Raw genomic sequence first — 24,181 nt, forward strand, 5'->3', positions numbered from 1 at the left:
TCGGTGCTTCCCTGTATTCCACAAGTCCATCTCTTTGTCTTAGCTGCTGAAGAAGAAAGAACGGCCCCATGGGAAGCCTTAAGCTGAGAGTGGGATGGCTGAAGTCCAAATCTCTGTTCTGTCTCAGCCCTCTCAGCGTGGCATGAATTAAGCCCAAATTCACAGAAATAGTTAGGAGCTTTATCCCAAGACAGCTGAACATTATTTTACCCCTTCTGCAGAAAAAGCAGAAAGACTGAATATCTCCTGTGTACAGTCTAAAGATTCACGTATGGCTTAAACAGCATTTTCCCCCAGCTTTGGCATTCCATGCACTGAAGAACCCTTACAAGGCAATGTCTCTCCCTCTTGCGAGCAGTAATGTGCTAGAGGATGTTCCAGTCTCTCTAGTATTTTCGCCCCTTAGTCTCAATGTGGGCAATTGCTTGAGCACAGTCGAGTGCACTCTGCCAGTTAAGCCCACGATTGGGCACACCTCGCTGAGCGGAGGCAGCTGAGAGCGGGTTGGACAAAGGCTTAGGAGACCGCGATGGGCTGCGTCACCTCTGTCTGCAGAGCTGCCGAGCACCGCCTGCTGAATCCCAATGAGCAGGGCTGGTGAGCTGGCACTCTGAAGGCAGTGGATTTGATGTAGAAGAAGCCACTGCAAAGCCTCCTCTTTATGAGTGTTTTGCCTATTTTTATTAGCAGAAAGGAAAAGCATAATTGTCAGTAGAGTGCACAGTTAAATTCCCCATTTGGACTTTGCTAATAGTCACCACCAATGCTCTCCCATGCGAAACATGAAAAAACATTTCCAAACACCACCGGATTTTGTAAACACCGGGGAAACCAGAATACCTGATCTTTCACTCCTAACAGGGGAAAAGTTACTGTGCGCTCCAGTGAAACATACCACAAAGACACATAGTGGAGGCGAAAAAAGTGACTTTTTAAAGTAAACAGTATATGAATTTCTTGCCAGGAAGAAGAACAGGAGCCCTTGCCTACCAAGAAGTGGCCCACAGTGGATGCTTCCTACTACGGTGGACGAGGAGTAGGAGGAATTAAAAGGATGGAGGTTTGTACAATCTGGAGATGCCAATTCACTAAAACACAAGCTCTCTGAGGCTGCAAATGGTGGAAACAAAGGCTTTCAAAGAAAATACAAGGGCATAATGTGCACTTTCTCCCCAGTGACATAAGCCCCACAGAATTTTTTTACCCGATCAAACAATTTTGACCTTGCCTATGAAAGAGCAGCTTTCAGTAATTCCATCTGACTGGATCTTTAAATAGCTGCTTCAAGACACGCTCTTTCCATCAGGCTAATGAGAAAGGGAGAGTGGGAGCCTTTTCTGAATGTTTTGGAAGAAATTACAGTGTGACATAAGTCCTGCAACAGTGGGCCAGCCAAATGCACCGACAACGGTGACGCTAAGGAGAGGCTTGATCCCAGAGGAACGTGCAGTGACAACAGTGCCTGTCTTTGAAAAGACGTGATAGCATCATGTTAATTAGAACAGAATGAAAAATGTGCATCCTTATGGGCACGTCCTTATGTCAGATTTTATAGGCAAGTCAGCCTTTATGGCATTTGCAGAGGAGCTTTCTGCAGGTTTTAGCTCCAATCGAAGAAACTGTCTGCAATGCCCACCTAGGCCGTACTGATGTATTGTGATGAAACTTTAAAGGTTTTGGCCTAGCAATCAGCTTTGCTTTAGTTCATTTTAAATGCAGCAGCAGAACATGCAAGTTTAAAGCTTTTTTGCTTCTATGTGTTTCCTTCCACAGTTCAGAATTGGTAATTTAGATGAGTTTCTGATTTTAGAGAAAGAAAACATTTTGTGCAGTGCTTTTCAGAAGCAAACTAGAAAATACTTTCCAGCATAAAGAATTATAAGCTTGGATGTCTGATGGGAGCCAGGAGGGGTTACAGGATTTAAATCATTACAGTTTGTAAATGGGGCCTTGCCCGACACAGAGAACCAATAGATAACTCAAAAACACAAGTCATGGCAGTTCCCTAAAGAAATGCATGTTCATAACATGGAAAAAATACCATATATCCCCACCACAGAGGAGAGCAGAAAGTCCTAACGGGACAATGACGGTGACTGGATCAAAGGGAAGTTATTCCTTACCTTACAGTTAAATGTGGTTTCTGTGCTGTGGGCAACGGAAGACTTGCTGGACTTTTCATTGCATTTCTTACCTGTTTTCAGTTCACGTGGCAGCGCAGCTGCCTGTGTTTCCTTGCTTCTCTGTGCTATGTTCTTCTGCCATTCTTCAGCATCTTGATTCTTCTGGCAGCTGCCTTGCAAAAAGAATAGGTAGGAATGAACTGGCAAACTTTGCTCCCCACTCCTCTTCTACTTCTCTTCGCTGACAACGTTCTCTCCTGCCTTCTCCACTCGTTTCACCCCTGCAACAGCCTGGAATAGCATGGCCAGAGTTGTTCTCTTTGCCTAGATCTGTATTTTGGCATGGCTTTGAAGCTTTACAATGTCATTTCTAGACACCGCCCATTACAGGCAGTAAGCTTTTATGTCAAAGTTACGTTGCCAGGCTCGCACAAATTCAGGTTTCTTTTGGGTGAAGTTGCTTTAATCTGGAGGAGAGGGTTATTTTATCAGTAAGGAATCCACCACCTCTCTCTAAATAGATTTAACAGTGTTTAACATACATTTTTAACAACCTCATAAAAAACACTGTAAAAGTACCATTGATCACACTGAAAGATACAGATGCACTTTAATGACTCAGCAGGGCCTACTTGGACACGAAAGCTTATTTCAACAGAGCAGAGAGAAGACTCCTCAGCGAGGAGGAAAAGAAATCACTAAGCAAACCAAATAGTACAGTTCAAAATAACAGAGAGGTTCGACACGATCCCCCTCCCAAGAAACAGTGGTTTGCCTTTTAACAAGGCGAGGTACAGAACAAACTAACCTCTGTCATACCTCACTGCTCACGTTTGCTGCATGGACGTTACCATGGTAAAAAACACTTGGTGGAGGTCAGAACATGCCAAGATTTTTCTCCAAGGAAAGGAGGTTGCAGAGAGGTGGATGTTGGTCTCTTTGCCCAAGTGACAGGTAATAGGGCAAGAGGGAATGGCTTCAAACTGTGCCAGGGGAGGTCCAGATTGGACATCAGGAAAAACTTCTTCACGGATAGGGTTCTTAGGCCCTGTCAGAGGCTGCCCAGGGAGGTGGTGGAGTCCTCGTTCCTAGAGGGGTTTGACAGAGGTAAGTGAAGTGCTTAGGGATATGGTTTAGTAGTGGACAGGTACGTCTGGAGTTGATGATCTCAAAGGTCTTTTCCAACCTAGCAATTCTATGATTCTATAATGATTCATTTTTTGAAGCGGGTTACACTCTGGCTGGCCTACATATTTTCCTCATTTTGTGTTCCATTTCCATACTGCACACGGTGCCGATGATGACCGAGTCAGGCTGCTCCCTTCTCCCAACCCTACGGCACAGTTATCCTAGCACATTACAGCTTGTCCCCAGGAAGACCCTGCGCTGCCTTCTCCCTCCCTCGGGTAGCAGAAGGAACCCCAGGGGCATGCCTTCCTCTGCCGAGCAAAATGATGTGGTGCTCCTTGGCAGTGGGAGAGCTGTTGCATCCCATTATTCCCTTGCCAACTTTTCAAGTGCTCCAAAGGGCAAGCAGCTAGAGAGAAATGACACACACCTACCACATAGTCTACACTGATGCTCTTGGTTTTGTCCCTCAAGGAGTGAGGTCACTTCTCTGGTGTTTACTCGGATTCTTCTCTTTTCATCTTCAGTCAGGAGGTCCCTGAAAAAAGCAAATGTGTCATGCAGCCCCGCAGTAAGGGCTAGCCATTTGCCAGGAATTGTTCCCTGACTCGCCAGCGGTCACCTTTATCCGAGACATAATGTCAAGATAGAGTTTGCTGGGTTTTGGTGTATCCTTACAGGCTGGATGGTATCATGGTGTGGTTTAGGGCGTCTGGCACTGACAGGTATCTGGGCCAGTTTAGTAAAAAACAACTTCCCAACTCCAGCCACAGCTGTTAATGCTCTTTTTGGATGACAAGGTAACGGTCTTGTCTAGGTTTGTTGCTCTGTGCCAGACTGCAAACACCCTTGCTCAAACTGCATGGCATTACTAGTTACAAGGTGAAATAAAGATTTCTGTAGCAAGACAAATCATCTCTTAGAAGGGAGGCTTTTTCTCTATTTCCTCTTTACAGCCTTTTATGGAAGCAGAAATATGTCCTTGCCTCACCCACAGCAATCACCCTTGTCTCCTTTCTCATTGAACCCTGGGAAGGTGTTGTATATACTCACGGCAGTGACAGAGCGTGCACTGCTACACAGTTTACATTCCAATATTGTGCAGGATGACTCCTTCATCTGCGCTTCTTCAGGATGAACCTTCTTGCAGGACTACTTGGAAACCTGAGTGGTTTTGAGGAGCTCCTGCTAAAACTTGCTCCAGTACCGCCTTCTGTCTAAACTGGGGTTCTTAGCAAGCACGCTGTGTTAGGAAATTGAGTGACAAAAATCTAGGCCTTCACCAGTGCCAGGTTAAGGTCTGGCATTTTAGGATAAAGCAGAACTGGAAATTATTTTTTTGCATTGTTAATTAGAGAACATTCCCAGATCTCCTGTCTCCCATCCAGCCCATGTGATGTGCAGGAGGATTATCTTTCAGTATTTCTCTTACCTTTTCACTGCTAAGCCTCATATTGAGTCATATATTTAACTACAAATGCTCCCCTCAGTACCTTCCCTCTTGTTTATTTGGAACTTCTTCCAATTTTAAACTTCTTCAGCTACTTCTCTTATTTGTAACTGTTTCATATCCTTTGCATGCAGTGCACTTACACCTGAACTCTGCTTTTCCTAGGTTCGCTGGGGCGATAAAGGATCCACTGAAGAAGGGGCCAGACTAGAGAAAGCAAAAAATGCTGTGGTGAAACTCCCGGAAGAACCAGAAGAACCTTTTCATCCTAAACCACCTAAACCAAAGCCTACCTCACCAGCCATTCAGGAGAAGTGGTACACGCCAATTAAGGTAACCTTTTTAGCCTTCAGTACAATGTAGTTCTGTATTAAAGGCTGGGGTTTGTCTGCCTCACCAGTCTCAGGCTTGCTGAACTGTATGTTGTTGTTTCAAGTATTCCCATTCAAGTGTCATGTCCCGCTCAGGAAGGGAACATCTACTCAGTACGAACAGCAGGAGCAGTTTTTAGCCCTCAGTGCTCATCATTACTGCCATATTCTGTTATCCTTCCCCCAAAAGGGATGCACTGCACAGTAAGAGTACTAAAACCTACAGGGCCTTTTTGGCATTTGGTCTATCTCAGCATCTCTCTAATTAAGCCTAAAACTACACAGTCTGTAGCTGTTGTGCTCAGTTTTAAACATATGTACTCAATTCCAAGCAAGAGAGACAAGAAATTATATAGAACAATATAATGCAAAAAGCCTGACAAACAAGTGAAACATAATAAATGGCATAAAATAAACAGCATTTTTTCTGTGTAGATACCATGAATCACTTGCAGACCTGTAATAAGCTCTTCTTAAAAACTAAAAATGGATCCATAAATACCTTGTTTTAAATGTGTAAGAGCAGAGAATACACAGGTTTAGCCAGGAGTGTGGATCTATTCTGCCTCCACAACTCTTTCTGACTCCTTCCTGACCACCAGCAAGTCCTGAAGATGTGCTGTCCACACACACATGCAAACTCTGTTGCTCATCTGTATGGAGCAGGATGTTTCTGACACACATCACAGCCACTGTGAACACAGTGGACCTGTTGCATTCACTGCATGTGGGACTTACCGTGCAGCACAATCGGTGTACACCGCGTGCCTAGTAGGTCCAACGCTTCCTGACAGCCATGAACTTGCTGTATACACACTGTAAAAAAAATAACATTTATGTGGGACAAATCCCAGATACACGCATGGCAATTCAGCCCCAAATGATGGTAAATAACCAGTTGCTTCTAGAAGGCTGAGATGTAAATGTGGGTTAGGTCAGAGCCACTCTGCCCCAAGGGAGGAAGGGGTACAGTACCTCGCATTCCATGATGGGAAGGAGCAGCACCACAGCTGTGTGGCGGTGTGACACAGCCTGGGTTTGTACTTTGCTTACCTGTCTCTAAGGAGCCAGTGCCTGGTTCTGTCGGTAAACATCTCCCTGGATCTCCTTGGATGGTAGTGTAGGAGGTGTGGTCTGCTGCCCGATGGCTGAGTTTATTGTGCTGAAAGTGCTGTTGCTCTGTTGTCGCAGGGTCGACTCGATGCGCTGTGGGCACTGTTACGAAGGCAGTACGACAGAGTCTCTCTGATGCGACCACAGCAAGGAGATGAGGTTTGTGTGCGGCGCGTGTATCCACTGTGGTCGGCAGGAGGGGGGCAGTTACAGCCAGGCTTTGGCAGCAGCTGCACACTGGTTAGTCCATGAAAGCACTGCAGCCACTGGCATCTCCTGAAAGCAGTGAAGGATCTTGTAAATTGCGTGTGTTCCACTGGAAAACTAAAACACAGCACACACTGCATTCAGTGTAAACTCTCTGCAACAAACACCCCAAACTTCCTTAGAGCCAGCTACTCCTAAGAGTAGTCTGGCAATCAGAATACCAAAACCGACTCAAATTTCAGTGGCCATTAATAGCTTTCATGCAGGTTGCTTCAGGTAGCTTTGCGCAGCTTCCCAAAGGCAACTTTCACTGAAAAAATAGGTGAGGAAACTTGCTTCTCAGACATTGCTTTCTCCTCTACACTTGTGAGCCATGGAAAAGTGGCCTCCATGGCAAAGACTGCTGTGAGAGGGAAGCAGAGTTCTTATTGGAACCTTTTCTAGTGCAGCTGGATTGTGTATATCTGGTAGCTGTTCTTTAAGAAAGCACTACATTATATCTTAGTGTTATTTGAGGGATGTCACGGTATTTCAAATCTATCAGGGCCATTCAGATTCCTGTTTGTGGCACACTGGAAGAGACAGAGGAGCAAACGTTTTCCTCTAAATGAGATGGGACCCTTTTCCCAGTGCCCTGGCCCAAGCAGGCATGGCAGATCTGATTCTTAAACCACCCAGCAGTCAGGTGCGAGAATACTGTTTTTCCAATGTACACCATAAAGACGACATAAAAGAATCGGTGGGGTTAACAGAAGGGAGGTACTGTGAGGTAATCGGTGCTTAGGTGATTTCCCAGGATGAAGTTTGGTGCTGTTCTAAAGGGAGAAAAGGTAAGATTTAACTAAGAACAAGTGCTGGAAGTAGCAAGATGACTGAGTGCCATGCTGGAAATAGGGGGCATAGTCAAATACAACTGTTATTCTAGCTGCGACCTTGGCAAGGTGTTTACTGTTTGTGTGAATGTTGCATGTAGCACTAGTGAAAACAAGAAATCTACATATAAAATATATGGTACAATCAAGTTCAACAGGTATAGTCAATGTAAATAGGAACCTAGAAGAAACAAGAAAAGCAAATGGCAGCTAGGCCCTGCTTGGAGGGTTTCTGGCCATAAAGACAGGCAGTCACTAAAAACTGCCTGCCAGGGAAGGCTTTGCTGAGCCACTGCGAAGTCTGGCATCTGCCTGCTCTGGCCTTGACGGGAACACACGGACCAGTGTCTCAGTTTATGAAAACCAGAGGAGTGGCTCACTAACCTTCAGTATCTCCACTGGAAAAAGGAGCAGCATTTGTGCTGATGAGTAAAATCTAAACCAGTAGTGGTTCAGGTGTGACCTGTGACCCTGGAGGAGCGCAGTTTCTGTCCAGTGTGGTATTTTCTATCTTTGGTAGGAGGGAAATGAAGTCTTATTACTTGTCCACATTTGGTAGGCAGAGATCCCGTACTGTACCTGATGGGTGTGAGGCGGTGAGCGGCTGAGCCGTCACGTGTGCGTGTGGCATGGCACGCGTGCACACAGGCGCTCTGGGAGCACTGCCGTCGTAAACAGCGGCCAAATCCTTGTTTCATTTTGTCTTCTTTCATTTATTGCTTAAGAACATGGTAGTTCCCACTTGTAGTTCCCACAGTTCCCACTGCTGAATTCCATCCTTGATCAAGCAAGTGAAATTTAGGCATGAAATATCAAAGCAGAGCAAGCTCCTTCTTCTTTCTCTCTCTCCCTCCTCTCCCACCTCTGCCTTGCTGCCAGACAATGCCGAGGATTGCCCAATGTGAGGGCTGCACGCGGCCAAGCCGGGCGGCTTTGATTGCGGAGGGAACTCCTTGGAGTCATGCATTTTTCAGCTGGCAATCCGTGCGGGTAGGAGGCTTGTACAGGTGTGAGCTAGCAGGTTGTGGCCGACATCTGTTCCACACAGAGGCAGAGGTCCTCGGCAGCCTGCAGCGAGGCTGCAGGACTGTCAGCAGATGCAGTTGAGAGCGGCAGAGCAGTTTTGGTCTCACATTTGCCGCCTGGGGGCTGAAACACTGAAGGTAGAGTGGGGGTGGACACAGCTGCGCTCCCAAACATGCCTCGGGCACAAATAAAGAGATCTAATGTAGTTTGACTCTGTTGTGGTGGGGAGACGAGGACAGAGTGCCACTTCAGAGACAACTCCGCGCTGCAACATCTGCTGCCCCGTTCCCTGGGAGTGACAGGGGACAGCAGGTACAGATCGGAGTCCCTACACAAACAGCCTCCATTAAGCCATGGAAGCTTTTGAAGGGCTTCCATCAAACGTGGTGGTGGCCGCAGCAGGAGGTTTTGTTTTCAAAGCTGTGTTTTGTTTTCTGCACTAACAAGGTAATATATAAATGATGCATTACCCTGCCCTGATACTTCTATGTCTGCTCTTCTCCTTTTTGCATTAAATAGGCAAAGTCAAATGTAGCCCTGTAGTTTTAGGGTACTCTGATGAACCACGTAACTGTCCAAGGGTGTCAGCGGAGGTATGGCAGCCTTCAGTCTGCGGTGTGAGGGTCAGCAGGGAAGCAGAGCCAGCTGCAGGCGCGGGTGACACTGCAGGAGTGCCTGCTGTTGTTTCCGCACAGAACACCTCTGCCAGGGAGCGGCACTGCCTGAGAACACAGACTAGCACCAGCTTGCCAAGCCTGTGCTGCGGTCCTCTGTTTTCCTCTAAATCCTTACATTTATTTCCCAACTTGTAGTTGAGCACCTCAAGGTAATCAGCAGGGGGTTCACATTCTCTGTACAACCTGCCTGGCTGCTGCATCGTGAGTGGCCTCATCCTTCGGAACCCACCAAACCACATCTGCTTGCGTACAGGGCAGCAGGAACTGCAGCAGGACTGGCAACTCTGTTTTTTGGGTTGCTCCTGTACTCTCAAAAACCGGAGCTCTTTTTTAACCAAGGAGCACCTCCTTCAAGAACATGAAGGTGATTTGGCTCCTTTAATTACTGCAAAATGTTGGAATGCCCATAGCAATAACAAGTCACAGCTAAGAGAAAGATGACTGCGGCTGCTCAGTAGCTGCAAACGTTTTGGTTTAGAACGTTTAAAACTGAAAGTGCATCCAGCAGTAATTTCATATTCCAATGTTAAGACTTGACTCACCAGAGCTCCTTGTTATCAATGACAGTGGGGTAGAGCATATCCTAGTGAAAAGCAGAAATTACAATGCTCAAGAAATCGTTGTCTGAGAGTTCTAAAAAGAAATGTTTTGTGTTTAATCTTCCAAATTTCTGCAACGGTAAGAAGGTACAAAACTGAGTTATGAAGTGTGCGAGATGAGAAGTGAGCTAGAAGCAGTTTGTTTGTACAGACCCGAGAGCTAAACTGGAGCCAAAGTTCCAGAACAGACCAGGTTGAAATTACTGTTACTGTTAAAATTACTCAGTTACCTGATACAGACAGTGGAAGAGAACAGAGTATTCATTTCCAACTGCCCTGTTCAGACTGAATTCAGAGGTCGGTCTCCACCAAGATGCAGCACATCCTGCTGAACAAAGCAGGGAAATGAATTTCAAAAAACCCATCATCCCTTGGCCAGCCTGGAAGGAAAAAAAACCCAGTGTTTTTGGAGAGGGCACATCTCCTTTAGCTAAAATGTCAAGCGATAGGCAAGAGATAAGCATGATTATTATTTATGGACTTATTAGTCCTGTCTTGTGCTGAAGCCACAGAACAGCCTGTAATTAAAACATCTGGACAGTAGTAGTTCCTGCAAAAGGATGCTCACTGTGAATGGGATCACAGCTTCCCTCTGCTCAAACTGGATTGCAGGCTGCCCTTCAGCAGGGTCCACGCTGGCTGCCCCATCCTAGCTAAGAGTGCTTATCCTAACAGCCGGATTTGCTGCCAATGCATGGGAGCAGCAGTAAATAATCTTTAATAGAAGACAATGTTGTTCTGGTGTTAGGAGAAACAAGGATATGTTCCCATCTACGTAGGCAGTCACTTTGGCACTCCCTCCCTTCGTGCAGATGAGTGCGGCTGCTCTTTTTAAAGCAAGCTTCAGGATTCATCAGCCTGAGTGCGAACACTCGTATGAATGTCACAGGAGAAAGAAAGGAATCTACTGCTCAGTTTTAAGGTCCTGACATTTGTCGCAGTCTGACCGGCCCTCCCACAGAGTGAGGTGGACAAAGCGTCTGTGGCGGGCCCAGCATGCTAGCGAGGAGGCTGCTCCAGTGCTGCCGATGGACAACAGCAGGCTCTGTGCCGCAGCAAAGGTCCTGACAGCAATGCCATCAGTGTGAAGCCATGACACACTTTAACAGAGCATTTCAGAAAGCACAGCCAGGAGAACTCGTGCTGTCTGTAAGAGTTTACAAACAGCTACTTGAAAGATGGGTGCTTCAGGCCTCCTAAAATGCAACAAGTACTGGGCATCGCGGTGACTGGAGCTGTGCTGGCAGCACGGGGATAGTGCCTGTCACAGGAGGAAAAGTCAGTCTTGTCTGGGTGGAGTGTGAACTGGCTACAGCCACAGCTACCTTCTGTCCCACTGAAGGGTCTTTCAGTTATCGCCCTTGTCCAAGCTGTACTAGAAAGAACACATTTAATTTGTCAGTGCAGCTTTTGTTGATAACCATTTGGTTCACTGGGAATGATTCAAAAGGGAAAAAATTATTTGCTTTCTTAATTCCTCTAACCATCTTTTTTAGGGTGTGGACTGCAGTTAAACCAGTCCTATTTGATTGGTATCTGGCTGCTGGTGAGGAGAGGGCAGCGTGTGTCTAACCAAACCTGGCCCTTGAACACGGCTCCCAGCCGGGGTGCAGTTCCTGTTAATGATGAGCATCTCATTAGACCAGCTTAGAGACAGGCTACCTCTGAGCAAGGAGAAAGCCGACAGGTCCCCTCAGTCGTTGCTGTCCAGAAGAGATGTGACAGCTTTAACTGTCTTGAGCGTCCAGATTTACGAACTAGTCCTACGCTCCTAACCAGATTAGTTCCCTTCCCATTAACTGCTGAAAGTAGGGCAGCTGTCCGAGCGGCTGCTTGTAAAGTCGATAATGTCTGCTGTGTTAATCTGCGGGCTTTTCAGATGAAGGAGGCAGCAGATAACAGGATTAAAGTTTCACAACCCAGGGTTTTCACAGCCCGAGACGCGGGTGTAGGGGGATAGAGAATGACTTCTGTCATTAATCTTAATTGATTGCCAAGAGGTTTTAATCTGGGTTATTAATTAGGAAGGTCCTTAACACACTGTCTACATATCAACATCAGATGCTCTTTTGGGACTTTTGGGACATATGGCCTATCTTATATTTACATTCACACAACTGACACACGCATACATCTCTGTATGAAGATGCTGTCATATGTATGGGTGCAGACAAAGAGCAGGAGGAGCAGCCGTGCACACAGAGGCATCGCACTGCTTTGGCAAAACGGGATGGAAATGCAGAAACCACAAAGGTTCAACTTCCACACAATAAACACATACACCTCTGTTTATGTTGATATTAATTCATTTCGACTATAGATGCCATTTATCTAGATTATCTTTCAAACGGAGGTCTCTGAAGTGCAGATTTAAGTCACGTTTAACCGCAGTGCGGCCCCTGTCTCTGTGTGCCTCTGGCCGTTCAGACACACATGGACTGCAAGCAGAAACGTTACCGTTTCTATCTTCCACAGTTTCCATGACCTCAGGCCTTTGCTTTTCTCTTTTCTTATTTTAAAGCAAGTTACTGCTGGGACAGCCAGCTCAGGCAGAGGCACTACTGCCCATGGCTGTAGCCATGGAACTGCCTGATCTATCCCAGTAACACTGCTTCGATGCTTACCAAGTCCTCTTTGACAGAGGAGACACCGAATCAAAATTTGAGCACTTAACCCAGGCAAGGAAAGAAAGCAGCTGAGGCGGAGTCCCAGCATTTCAATTCTGTACAGATGTGAACTGCGCTACAAATTTCTGCAGCCTTTCCTTCCTTTACAGATTATTTAGGTGATTGTTCCCACACCTGGAGATGGAGGTGGGGCTGTGGAGCCTGTGGTTTTAAGTGCTCCATAAATGACAGTGGAACATTCCTGTTCCCTGCAAAGTGTGCTGGGCCACACCACATCCCATTGCCCAAAGCAAAATGCAAACGGTCAAAGCAGCTGATCTGATCACTTAGTTACTCAGGAGCTGAAAAGTCTGCTCTTACAGTGTTCAGAATGAGTCGGAATGGTTTGAGATGCTGCAGATTGGAGAGCGGGGTGTGCCTGCTGGTGTTTAGGAAAAGAAGCGCTCCAATTGCTCCCACAGAACCAGGGAAGCGTTTCCTTTAGCTGTTCATCCGTACCCCTGCGAGCTTCTGTGTGACAGCACTTAGATGATGTGATTTTGTTTGGAGCAAAAATAATGCGCTAAGTCTTTTAAGGTCCCATGCTCCCAAAGATCATTGGGAATGGTGCAGTTCTGGCCTGTTTTACAGGATTCAGACAGTGGTTTCGCTGCCATTTGGAGATCGGCACAAACACTACATACAGAGTTTAGCGGTGGTGGGCATCAGCTGACCAGGAACCAGAGAGGCTCCAGGATGGGAAACTGGGTGACAGAATAAGGTGAAAAGCAACAGGCCAGTTTTCCTTTGACTCCACTGGGCTGCAGTTCTCTGGCTGACAGGAAAGGCTAGTAAGAACATCTCAAAAAGACTGTTTACGTGTAACCTCATAGGTGCTGGAGTCACCCATGGGCAGCTCTGGCAGCCCAGACCTTGAGCAGCCGCGCTCACTTGGGATGGGTTTGTGATAAGCTGGTGCTAAAGGGTAGCTAGTTGAGCTCGGAGTATGCTCTAATGTGCCCACCCAGGCATTTGCCATACAAGAGTCTCTAAAGCCTAGAAGCAGTTGCACGTTAATCATTTCACGCATGCAGATTTCCTCATTAGTTTTAGTACAACTTTCTCCAAAAGAAGGCAGGGTAAGGGAGTGGTTCCATTATCCTGACATTGGTTGCACAGCTGTGGTGGAATCAAGGAATGAACAAGAAGGTAAAAACTTGGGAAGGGCACACACGTGCTGCTGAGTGTGCCAGCTGTATGTCAGAGGCGGATGGGGGCAGAAAAAGAAGAATGATCAAAAACTGTATTCATTACTCCTCATCTTTTTACTGCATTCCCGTAATTCAGAATTAGTTTTGTTCTCAAACCAATTTTTGCATGCCCAAGTCCATTATGAACTTTAGATCCATAAAGAATTAACACCCACCCTGAACGCTCGAGGTGTTAGTGTTTTAAAATGACTGAACCTTCATAAGCCATAACATTCTTTGAACAACTCGGCTGCAATATCCTTATGCAGTGCCTTCGAGTAGCGCATCTCTCATCTCTGTCCACTGCTGAGCTCTGTCTAAAGGGGAAGCTGCTACCTAGGAAAAGGAGTGACTGTGCCACATGTTGCCAGAGCCCGTTCTACTTTAGGGTGCAGGCTGACATCCACCCATAAATGAGAATGTCCTGATGCATTTGAGTTTGTCCCTCGGCAGTGTGACACAGCAGCACGCCCTCAGCCTTAATGTTCAATTTTAATATTGAATGTGCTGCTTTTTGATGGCTCATGTCACAGCCTTCATGTATTTAAACACAGCCTTAAAAGAAGTTAATTCAATTACAAGTAATGGCGTTACTAATGCTGCCTCCTGTCACTAAGTATATACAGATGCAAATGCCTCTGTTCCTTTCATGTGACTCCAAAATGGATTTTGCAGCTTCTGGTGACGGTGGTAGACAATGGCTAAAGGAAAATCAATCACAAACTCCAGTAGGCTAAGCTCCCCGACGGACAGGTAACCAGGTGTGGAGCCACCCAGCTTGTGCTCCGGGCTCAAGCAAGATTACTTTTGATACACGTTTCTGTCTGCAGTTACCTCCCCCAGTGTCGCTCTCACTTCGTTCTGGCAATCCAGACCCTGCACTTTACATCAGTCTGATCAAATTAAAAAGGATTAGATTTTCTTAGAATTCATTATTGCTTTTCTCCCCACTGGCAACAACAGAAATTCTTTCATGGTCTGAAATATAAATTTCGGTGCTGGATGCAAAATGTTAGTATCTGATCAGAGAGGGTAAATGCAGGTTGGAAGTGTTCAGCAGCTACAGCACATTTTATATCGTTCTGTGCCGAAGGAAATGGATGATATTTTACTTTACATTATAGCACAACATAAAACCAGCTAGAATTCAGAATGGTTGTAAAATGATGGACAGGTATCTCTAGGAAGCAGCGCATGATCCCAGGAGAAAGTTGATTATTTAGGGCTGCAGATTTTCAGCAGAGTCCAAGGGCTCTCGGGATGTTTCCTCCTTTTGCGGAAGGACTTTCCCAGCAAACCCAAGCGCAGACCAGCATTACAAACTGCAGCACGTCTATAAATCATGCAGAAACCCTGTGCATCACCGCCAGGGAACACCTGCCCACCCCTCGGTGCCCATCTTTATGTCAGGGCTGCTCCTCTCTCACCGTGCTGCCTCACTGCCCCGTTCCCGGCTCCTGCTGCCCTTGCCACGCAGACCTCGGGGTTGCTGCCTCAAGCCTGCAGTAGCTGTCAGGGCTGAGCCACAGCTCCTCACCAGTCATTAACTTCTTTTCATTAATAGTGCAATAACATCTACAAAGGCCTCCACCTGCTGGCAGCGAGGCTGCGACCCAGGCAGTGGATGGGAGTGACCTCGTCTGTGCAGACACTTCCATAATGAGATTCCAGGCCGGGGCTGACACCCATTGGCCACGCGCTGCAGACAACACAGGCTCCCTTCAAAACAGGACACGGATGCACCCCAGGCAGGTGGCCAGAGACCAGAGGTGGCTCACCAACCCAATGGGGCCTTTTATTAAGATTGCAATGGTTCCCAGGTAGGGTTTTTTCTCCTCTGATAACAACATTTATAACAGAAAGAAAAGAAAGGCACATAAAGGAATAGGTGAATATAATAGAATACTTTTATATACCAATATACCATCGGACCTAAGATTCTGTGAGTTCTATCAATTCTAGGTCTGTTTTCTCAAATTCATCACTTTACAAGTGCAGCGGTATATGCAGTCTTGCAGTTGGCAGAGTAAAAGACACTACTAAGGGATGTAGGTACTAAGTGGAGAGAAAGAGGCACAATACTGGCTGCCTTGTGGAGTTCTTGCTACGGACTCTGCCCCTTGGAATGAATCGGCTATGCCAGATATTTTAAAGCTAGTCAGCACCCTTCCCACTGGTGAAAAAGAAATGAAAGAGCAAATTTCAGTAAGTTTGGCCTTGCAAATGCATCTCCAGGACTTGTATATATTATATATAGGTGACTCAATAACTGCCTGCCTGTTGTGGCAAAGCCGTCAAGCTTGGATTGGTGCTTTGTACCATTTCCTGTTTCAAATTCCTGCCAAGGAGTCTTGCTGAAAGCCGGTCTCTCTGTGTTAGATCAGTATTACACCCATGGTGCAAACTGCAAGTGTAGTTCTACGTTTTGACTGTTGAATGTTCGAGTCACAAGTATTTAAGACACTTTTTAGTTTCTTGGCATGTTGCTCTGGCTGAGTTCATCCACCCTGTTCACGCTCAGATGGGGATTAACCTGCTCAGCCCATCCTGAGACACGGCACTCGTGTGCTCTGCGTCTCCAAAATATACACTGTGTTTTCAGTAAGGTCTGCAAACCTTCCTCTGAGGGCTTATCCAGTAAGCAGTAAATGGAGCTGGTCTTCAGCTGAAATAATTATTCATTACACCTGACTTGTAAGGCAGTTCAATGTTAAAACTCAGCTTTCTGGCTTATTGCGCCTGCTGCTGACTTAGGTCTGTGATTGCCAACACTGCGCTTACGCTCACTGGGGACGAGGGTTTGGTAGCAACTCACGAACACCGCACTGAAAACCAGCCTGGGTTTAGGCTTTCCCATTGCAATATATTTCACTAGTCCAAAAGAAGGGACACATGAAAGAATACTTACTATTTCTTTAAATGTGCATTTCCTATGTTGACTATAATTAAAGCCCTCTTCTTAAAAGCAAGCCATGTGCTTGCCTGGCACACGGTGAACGCTCTCTTAGGCATGTTCAGTGCATGTTTTATGTCAGTCTCTCCTGATTTATAGAACTATAAATACTCTGCCTAGGGAAAGAAAGATAATACTAAGCTTTGGCTCAGGAAAAGCCAGGAGCAACCATTATAGTGCACCACTGCCGCAGGGAGGTGGTGCTGACAAGAGGATGCCTGACTGTCACAGGTTTTCGTGGAGACAGAGGTACCAGAATTCACCCCAGATGTGCAGCTGCTCAGGTCACAGGAACATAAGGATGAGTGGGAACTACCTGCCATGAGGGAGGGCTACTGCCTGGCCTCGCAAGTCAGATCTTGCACCAGACTAGACTGACCTGTACAAAAGCAGATGTATTTATGTGCCTGTCAACAGCGTGCACTACCCACTGTTAGACTGTCAAGGCACGGAGGGCTTTAACTATTCAGATGGCTCTGAAGAATCATTTTATTAGTTCTATTACCCTCTGCCATCCCTCGGCCTACAGGCCTGCTGCGGGACAGGAGGGAGGCAGTGCTGCCTGGGCAGCAGGGCAGCTGCCAGGACTGTCAGGAGAGACTGCAAAGAGACACCGTCCTGAGCACCCTCCCTCTCCCAAGGCTGCTACTGCAGCACCTACATGCGCGGCAGCGGAAGCAACAGGAGATGTGTCCGTCTTCCTGTTCACAGATTATACTGTATGCGTCACGATGACCTAACCTCAGACTTGCAGTGAAGTTCTGCCAGTTGCTGGGGGAGCAAGTGCTGAGTTTCCTTGGGCGTAAGCAGACTGAGATCTTTTCAGATCAGCAGTGAAGTTTAGTGAGATGTGTTTGAAGTTTTTGAGGCTGATATTTTCAGATGTTCCACTCCAGTCCCTGTTAAAGGTTCTCTGTGCTGCAGGTCTGTGAAGAGTCTGCACAGAGTTTTAAAGCACTGCTTTGGGAGGCTGTTATCAGTGGGTATTAATTATTGAACGCTCTACCTTCTGGAAAAGTTGTTTCCTCACTGAAAAGTGACCTTGTTCGAAGAGGCAAAGGGAAAGAGAGACGTACAGTGCCTCCTGAGAGCAAGTGGAGTGATGCGTATCAGGAGAAGACACTAAAGATTTATTGTCTGTGGCAAAAGAAACACAGATCTCTGCCTATGGAGTAACTGGTTTTGACATCATAACCATAAAGAGGGACTGGATCCTGCAGGTTAACAAGGAAAGGAGGAAGGAAAGGAACAGCCATTTTCCTAGCACTGCTCACATTAAGAGGTCTGGCTGTGAGCTGGCCCTGAGAATTCGATGGTGCCGTAGCTGAGCCGCTTCTGTGTTGAAATGCAGCTGAATAAACCTCAGAGAGGGCACTGAGAATTTATCCAAGTAAAAGGAAACATAATTCAAGGGAAAAGTCTGTGGGTTTTCTTGTTTTGCCTTTTTCAGTGAGTTTTATAGTCAGTGGACAGAAGCATAGCTGTAACCTTTCAGCGCTGCTGTCAAGAGAGACGTGGGGAAGCCCAAGCGATCGCATTGCTGGCACCGGCAGCATAGCCTGGACTGCTGTGACGCTCGTATGGCATTTGTGAGAGCTGCTACCTGCGCAGCTCCCGGTGAATATTTACTGAAAGCATATCCCCCTGACCCGGCTGGTACAGTTTCTGACTGTGTGACGTCCTCACTGTCCTCCTCTGGCATCAGGCCATCCCTGGCTTTTATTTAGCTGTTTTGCTTTGGTTTTTTTCCTCTTTCTGCTTTCTTTTTCTTTCTTTCAACAAGGAAAAGAGGGGGGGAAACCCAGCCAACTGTGATCTGTGCTTCAGCTGACAGTGTGTGATTGAAACTGCAGCTAGGCCGATTCCAGAGAAAATGCCATTTAAAATAACATTGTCGCTATTCAGGGACAGCATTTTCCTTATGGAAATGGCTTATCTGAGAATGCTGTCTGTGTCACAGCATGCAGGGCCTAACTATTCAGCCACTGCTCGGTCTGAGATGGCTCCTCGCTGACAGGGACCACGTGTGAGGATGAGCATCTTTAAACTAACAATGTGCCAGCTGGCAGGGGAAGCTGAAAACAGGGGGAGCAGTTTCGCCTTTCCCATTAATGCTGCATAGGTAACACAGGATGGCTTCATCTCCATTTACTTCTGCTACAAGTTTCCAACCTGCATTTTACAACCCTGGCAGAGGGCAACTGAGTGAGGTGCCTGATTCTCGGATCAGGAAAACCAAACTGCACTGTTCATGTGCCTGCTCAACTTGCACGCGCCATGACCCGCTTTCTTTACTCTTACCCTTTTCATGACTGAATAAAACCCCACGGCTTCACTGCGTGCCCCTCAGAAATCCCCCACGAGTACCACATTACAGCAGCGACTGATGCTGTGATCTCCAGAGACACATAGAGTGGCAGGAGCAGAGGTGACACCTGAGGCACCTTCACAGGCTGGGGCGGCAGAAAACACAGTGACGACCAGCCCAGTTCTAGGTAAAACCCCAATAGAGACAGAGAGCAGCAGGAGCTGCACAGCAGCACCCGATCCAATAGTGCAGGGAGCCCTGGAGAAGCACCTGCTGTTTGTTTTGCCGGATAAAAGGAGACCAGAATTGCAAAGTTACGTATTCAGTGAATGAGCCTAAAAATTAAGAAAGCTGGTGAGTTACACAGCTGAGTGGTCACACAAACAGAGGTGCACACCCCAGACCCATGCCGGCCTGAGGGGAGAGGGACAGGAGGGACGGAAGGGCTGCCTGCAGGGAGCCGCTCCCCAGCGTGGCCCCGGAGCCAGAAGCACTGAAGTGGCAGGTGAAGACGTCAAAGATTTTGCCAGCAGCAGTGGATATGCTTAATGTGTTTAAGAGCTTAACGGCCTACTGGAATTACACCACAAACATACTGTGCCAAAGTCTCTCTGCCGGCAGCCCTGCAAGCGGCCTCGCCTCCTGCAGTCACTGCAGCACAAACCTGCCTGTCGTGGCCCTGGCCCAGACGCTTCAACCTTGCCGTTTACCAGACACCACGTGTTGAGCGACACGGGTGCATGTGATGATCATTTTGCCTCTGTTCAGAGATATATACAGATATTTCCCCCCGCTTTTTAATCCTCGTAATGCAAAATTGCAAAATTCAGAACCTTGTTCTCCTACTGCAGCATTTTTTTAATGTTCAGGTGACTGATATAATTTTTTTAATGATTGTAATATGAGCAGTAATTCTTGCACACTGCTCAATTTATTAAGCATCCTGAATAAGAACAAGGTAGCCCTTTAAAATAAAGCAGTCACTTCTCTTTTTTTACCACTATTTTAATTAATTCTTCTGACAGAGTGTCCGGAATTGAAAACTGCATGTTAAAAATCTGAGAATAAGACATTTTGGAAAAGTTACAAACCCAAGAAGTGAAGATTTTTTTTTTAAAAGCACTATGCAATCACCAAACTACTCTTTAATATGACTGGCTTTTACTTTAAAAACTCATATAACTGATACAAGCTAAGGTGCTACTCCAAGGAAGTTTGTCTGCTCTACGGGCTCTTAATGAGGATGATCAGAACATGGGAAAGAGGGTTTCTGCACAGATCCCGGCAGAGAGGCTGCTTTGGCCTCATTCATTACCAACCTGCTCACAGCAACGAGGCCACACAGCTAGGAAGAGTTTGCATTTCATTCTTGTGGTCATAACCAGTGCTAACCAGCATTTCACATTTTCCTGGTTTCTTTCCTGTACTTCAAAGAATGTGCCCACGTCCCAAGCACTCACTGAGAATCCTATCTGTTCTCCTGGATCTTGTTAGCACTAGTGTTAGGAAATGGAATTTTCTTTGGGAAAGCCAGTTTCTCTGCACTTTGATCCAGATCTTATAGGCACAAACACAGAGTTAATTGAACTGGAGAGTCTCCTGGACCTTTAAGTGCTGGTCAGAAACAAATACTTAAACTTTCCTTGGTGTCAGAGAGAAATGGCAGGACCTGCATTTGTCCTGCTCTCAGCAACCAACTCATTACATGCTCTGTTTTCTGCGTTTCTCTCTAAGAAACGCTGGTCCCTTGCTCCTCCTTCTCATTTTTGTGTTGCAGACAGTGCACAAGGGACAGAAATGCAGGAGCATGGAGGAGCAGGGTGTGGATAGGTGCCTGTAGGGCACAGGGAAGCCCACCTTGGGCGTGCTCCTACTGAGCACATCCTGCTGGAGGGGCCCGTGTGGGGCCCTTGCACCCTTCCTCCTCTTGGGATTCCTCAGCACTTGTTACTCTCGCTATTGCAGAGGAAGAACAGGCACTGTTTTTTCTTATTGTCACTACCAAGTCTGCAGTGATTTATTCCTCTAGCCTGTGACTGCATTAAAATCTTAATTAAGCTTATAGCACTTTTTTCTTCTTTTTAATTAGCTACAGGCAAATCACTTGTCTTTGGGAAGAAGCAAGGAAAAAATAAAAGCAGGAACGTTTTTTTCTGCTCTGTACTTGTAGTAGAGATGCCTTACTGAGAACATCCTCTTAGAGACATCAAAGGGGCGTTAGGAATTTATTCCTCCCAAGAACTTTAAGCCTGCTTTGCAGCTACATCCTTGGTCTCCTGCCCCAGGTATTTCTGATAAGGACTCAGTCCTACCACCCAGTACCAGCCGTGCCAGCTGGTGGCCAATACCTCAGGTGGCGAGCACACCGAGGCAGGAGCATCCTGGCGAGGGCGCTCCCTCACAGCCACAGTGCCGGCCCCGTGGCACAGCACTACCCGACAGGACAGAAGTTACGCCCAAGGAAGACTGAGTTCCCACACTGGTAGCTGTCCCGGGCCAGAGGAAGAACGCAGCGCCAGTGCTCATCTGTCACACACAGACAAACAGATGGATGGATATCTCTGCCCTTGCCTGCCCTCAGAAACAGCCCAGACCCCACAGCACATCTCAGGTGATAGGAAAATGATCACCAGTGCTTCTCCCAAATACCAGGTGCTGCTGCTTCACCTCCTCTTCCTGGCCTGCTCACTGGTCAAGAAAAACTCTTTGCATGCCTCCATTCACCAGAGGCTTATACAAGGTAGCAAGAACAAGTGCCTCTACACACATATTTTGAGTCCCGACAAGAATGAGAAGTCACGCACAAAACAACATCTCCACCTTTTTTGGTTTTACAAGCCTGCAGCAAGGTGGTACCTGGGGAAGGGGTTCGGCAACCAAGAGCCACCCTTCCAGCTTCGGGCATCGACCCCACTTAGCCGTGTGCTGCCACTTGGGCATCGGCACCATCACCTTTCTAGGCAGCTGCTGGCCCAGGCTCTTACCAAAACCAACACGTTCAAGAGGGCTGTTGTACAGGAAACCTCGGTAACTCACATAAATATTTGTCATGAGCATTTCCTGGAGTTAGTTCTGTGCCTGGCTTCTACAGTTTTTATTCACTTTAGCAAGCGCTGGGAGATGACATATTGCAGCAGTGAGTTTGTGATGCCTACAACAAACACGGCTTGCATCTACATCTAGCAGTACGGAGATCAAGAGGTGGGTTTGGCCCATGCTACACTGTCAGTGTCTGTCCTGGCTTTGCAGAGGCCACCACTCTCTGATGCAGGCTCAATGCAAAGGGTGAGCTCGACTGCATGTCCCTGTGGTTCCCCTCAGCTTTTTTGCCATGGCAAATGTCAAACAGCTCACAGGGTTTTCCTCAGGCAAATGAGAAGTTCGCACTGAGCTCTCCCAAGGTACAAAATGTGCCATCAGTGAAGTGCAACTCCCAAACTTCCAACAGGGAAGGGGTTTTTGTTTAGTCTTCTTTCAGTGTTACCTGTTTCTTCTATTCTTGCTGCAAGCAGCCTCCGCAAAGGCCACAACCTGGTGGAGAAAGCATAAGCTGGCTCCTTCTGGGAGGGCTACAGCTGAGCTAATGTACTCGTCTGCAGGAGAGAATCTTTACTCCTTCCAAGCCTTCCAAGGTCTGGATTCAGCCAAAGCTTTCTGTTTGGTCTGTGTCGTGTGGGGGTAGGATTTCAGTCCAAGTTAAATTCAGACATTTTCTCTATAGTGCAACCTCATAATTCCTTATTTACAAATGCCTGCATCTGCAGGTCCTTAGTATTTATAAAAAATGTTATTAATTAACCCTTTTATTAATGATGGCTTCAATAATGACTCTCAGGAAGAAACTTCCAAACCATTTACGAGTGTGTGTTCCATGCGTTGCCCTGTGGAAACACAAAGCGCTGCTTTGCCTGGAATCAGCTCTTTAGCAACAAGCTTTTTTTTTTTTTTTTACAAAAATGAAATAACAAAAACCCACTTATATTTCGTTATACATAATGAAACCCACTTCCTACCACATTAACTTCATTGTTTGAGTTTAGTCCGTGCTGTCCTTCGGGACAGCAGCAGCTCTGGCATGCAACTGTTCCAGTGCCCGAGCGGCAGACCCTCAGGCCTGCGAGCCCATCTCTGCTCTGACAGCTTGCTCAGGTCGAGGCTGCCGCTGCCCTCAAGTCACCCTCTGGTGCTTGGGTCCTGAAGCACAGATACGCTCTGCCTTCACCTGAGAGGGGTGGGAGGGGATGGGGTAGGAGTGATCGTGCTCCAGCTCCAGTCAGATCTTGTATTGGAGCGTGTGCCCCGAGCCCTGGGGGCACCGTCCCCACTGGCTCAGTCTAGGCTGAAGGAGCAGGGGCGTCCACTGGCAAACGTGGCTGTGCAGTGCTCCAAGAGCTCCAAGATTTCCAAAGGGGTTACGGGAAGGGAAGCATCTCAGTGGCACCTAGGGAGTTCCAGTTCTGCTGTAAATCTCTGGCTCAACGTTTGCACGTTGACATTTTCCACTTAAGGGGCTTTTTGGCATCTCTGGCATGAATTTATAATGCAGTGACAGTTGGGTTGCAAGCACCGCAGGAAGACTGCTGGATTTAAAAAGACTCAGCTTTGCAATCAGCTCTGATCCCATGTGGACTGACCACATTCCAGCTTCTCATGGCAAGGTGATTTGGTTTTCATGGTTTGGATAGATTTTACAGATATAATTCCTACCAAAATTTCCCTGCATTTTTACCTTTTGCATATTTTAATGAAGCATTAGGGGACGCTGATAGTACTTGGCACACCTCCCTGTGTTAGTGGTGTCCCAGTGCAGCCTCATAGATGTGGACGGGATCAGTCAAGACAAACCCCCTCACTGATGGCAGCTCCTGTTCAGCTCAAGTATTTTGTTCATACCCTTCTCAGGGTTTGCACCTTTTAAGATGCAAGAACCTGGGATGTTAATTTTCCCATTACAGCACACGAGCTCATGCAGGGATATTCCCCTGGGGACAAGCTGCGTGGCTCCCGACCAGTAAGGAATAACAAGGAATAACATCAACGCCGTCTTTCCGTAACCTAGCCCTAAATGACAGCAGTGCATCTCCTAATTCTTTCACTCATGGTCTCCTGTAAGTCACAGGCTCTGAAACACAGTTACTTTGCAAAGGCGTAATTAAAGCAGGGGCTTCAGACAAGCAAAGTGGGGCTTTAGAGGGCTGTTGGTGTCAGTAAGGCCTCGCACAAATGAGAGACCAGCTCGGTTAACTCCGTTCCAGCTGTCACAGTGCCCCCGACCAGCACGCCTGGGCCACTCTGAACTTCTAAACATCATTTACCTTGCACCAGCCCTTCCCTGACTGCACTGAAATACATGTAAGCCATTTTAGGACAGTTCACAAAGCCATCTTCACTAACATAGCTACATGTGTTTGAAAATATAATTAGAAATATGCAGCTAATTACCATCATTAAACCTACTTTTTTTTTTTCCAAGGGAATTTTTATTTATGTTTATACTT

The 24,181-nt window shown here is 46.8% G+C and overlaps 1 protein-coding gene across 1 annotated transcript in view; it reads left to right on the plus strand.

Annotated features, from left to right (window-relative positions):
- Positions 1-24,181, plus strand: part of ANTXR2 (ANTXR cell adhesion molecule 2) — a 104,405-nt gene that overhangs the window by 61,624 nt on the left and 18,600 nt on the right. Inside the window, exons 14-16 of the mRNA XM_069854982.1 lie at positions 965-1,060; positions 4,867-5,034; positions 6,264-6,344. Of these exons, the coding sequence (XP_069711083.1) occupies positions 965-1,060; positions 4,867-5,034; positions 6,264-6,344 (345 nt within the window). The remainder of the gene's footprint in view (positions 1-964; positions 1,061-4,866; positions 5,035-6,263; positions 6,345-24,181) is intronic.

Source organism: Phaenicophaeus curvirostris, chromosome 4 (assembly GCF_032191515.1).
Source record: "Phaenicophaeus curvirostris isolate KB17595 chromosome 4, BPBGC_Pcur_1.0, whole genome shotgun sequence".
Taxonomy (NCBI): domain Eukaryota; kingdom Metazoa; phylum Chordata; class Aves; order Cuculiformes; family Cuculidae; genus Phaenicophaeus; species Phaenicophaeus curvirostris.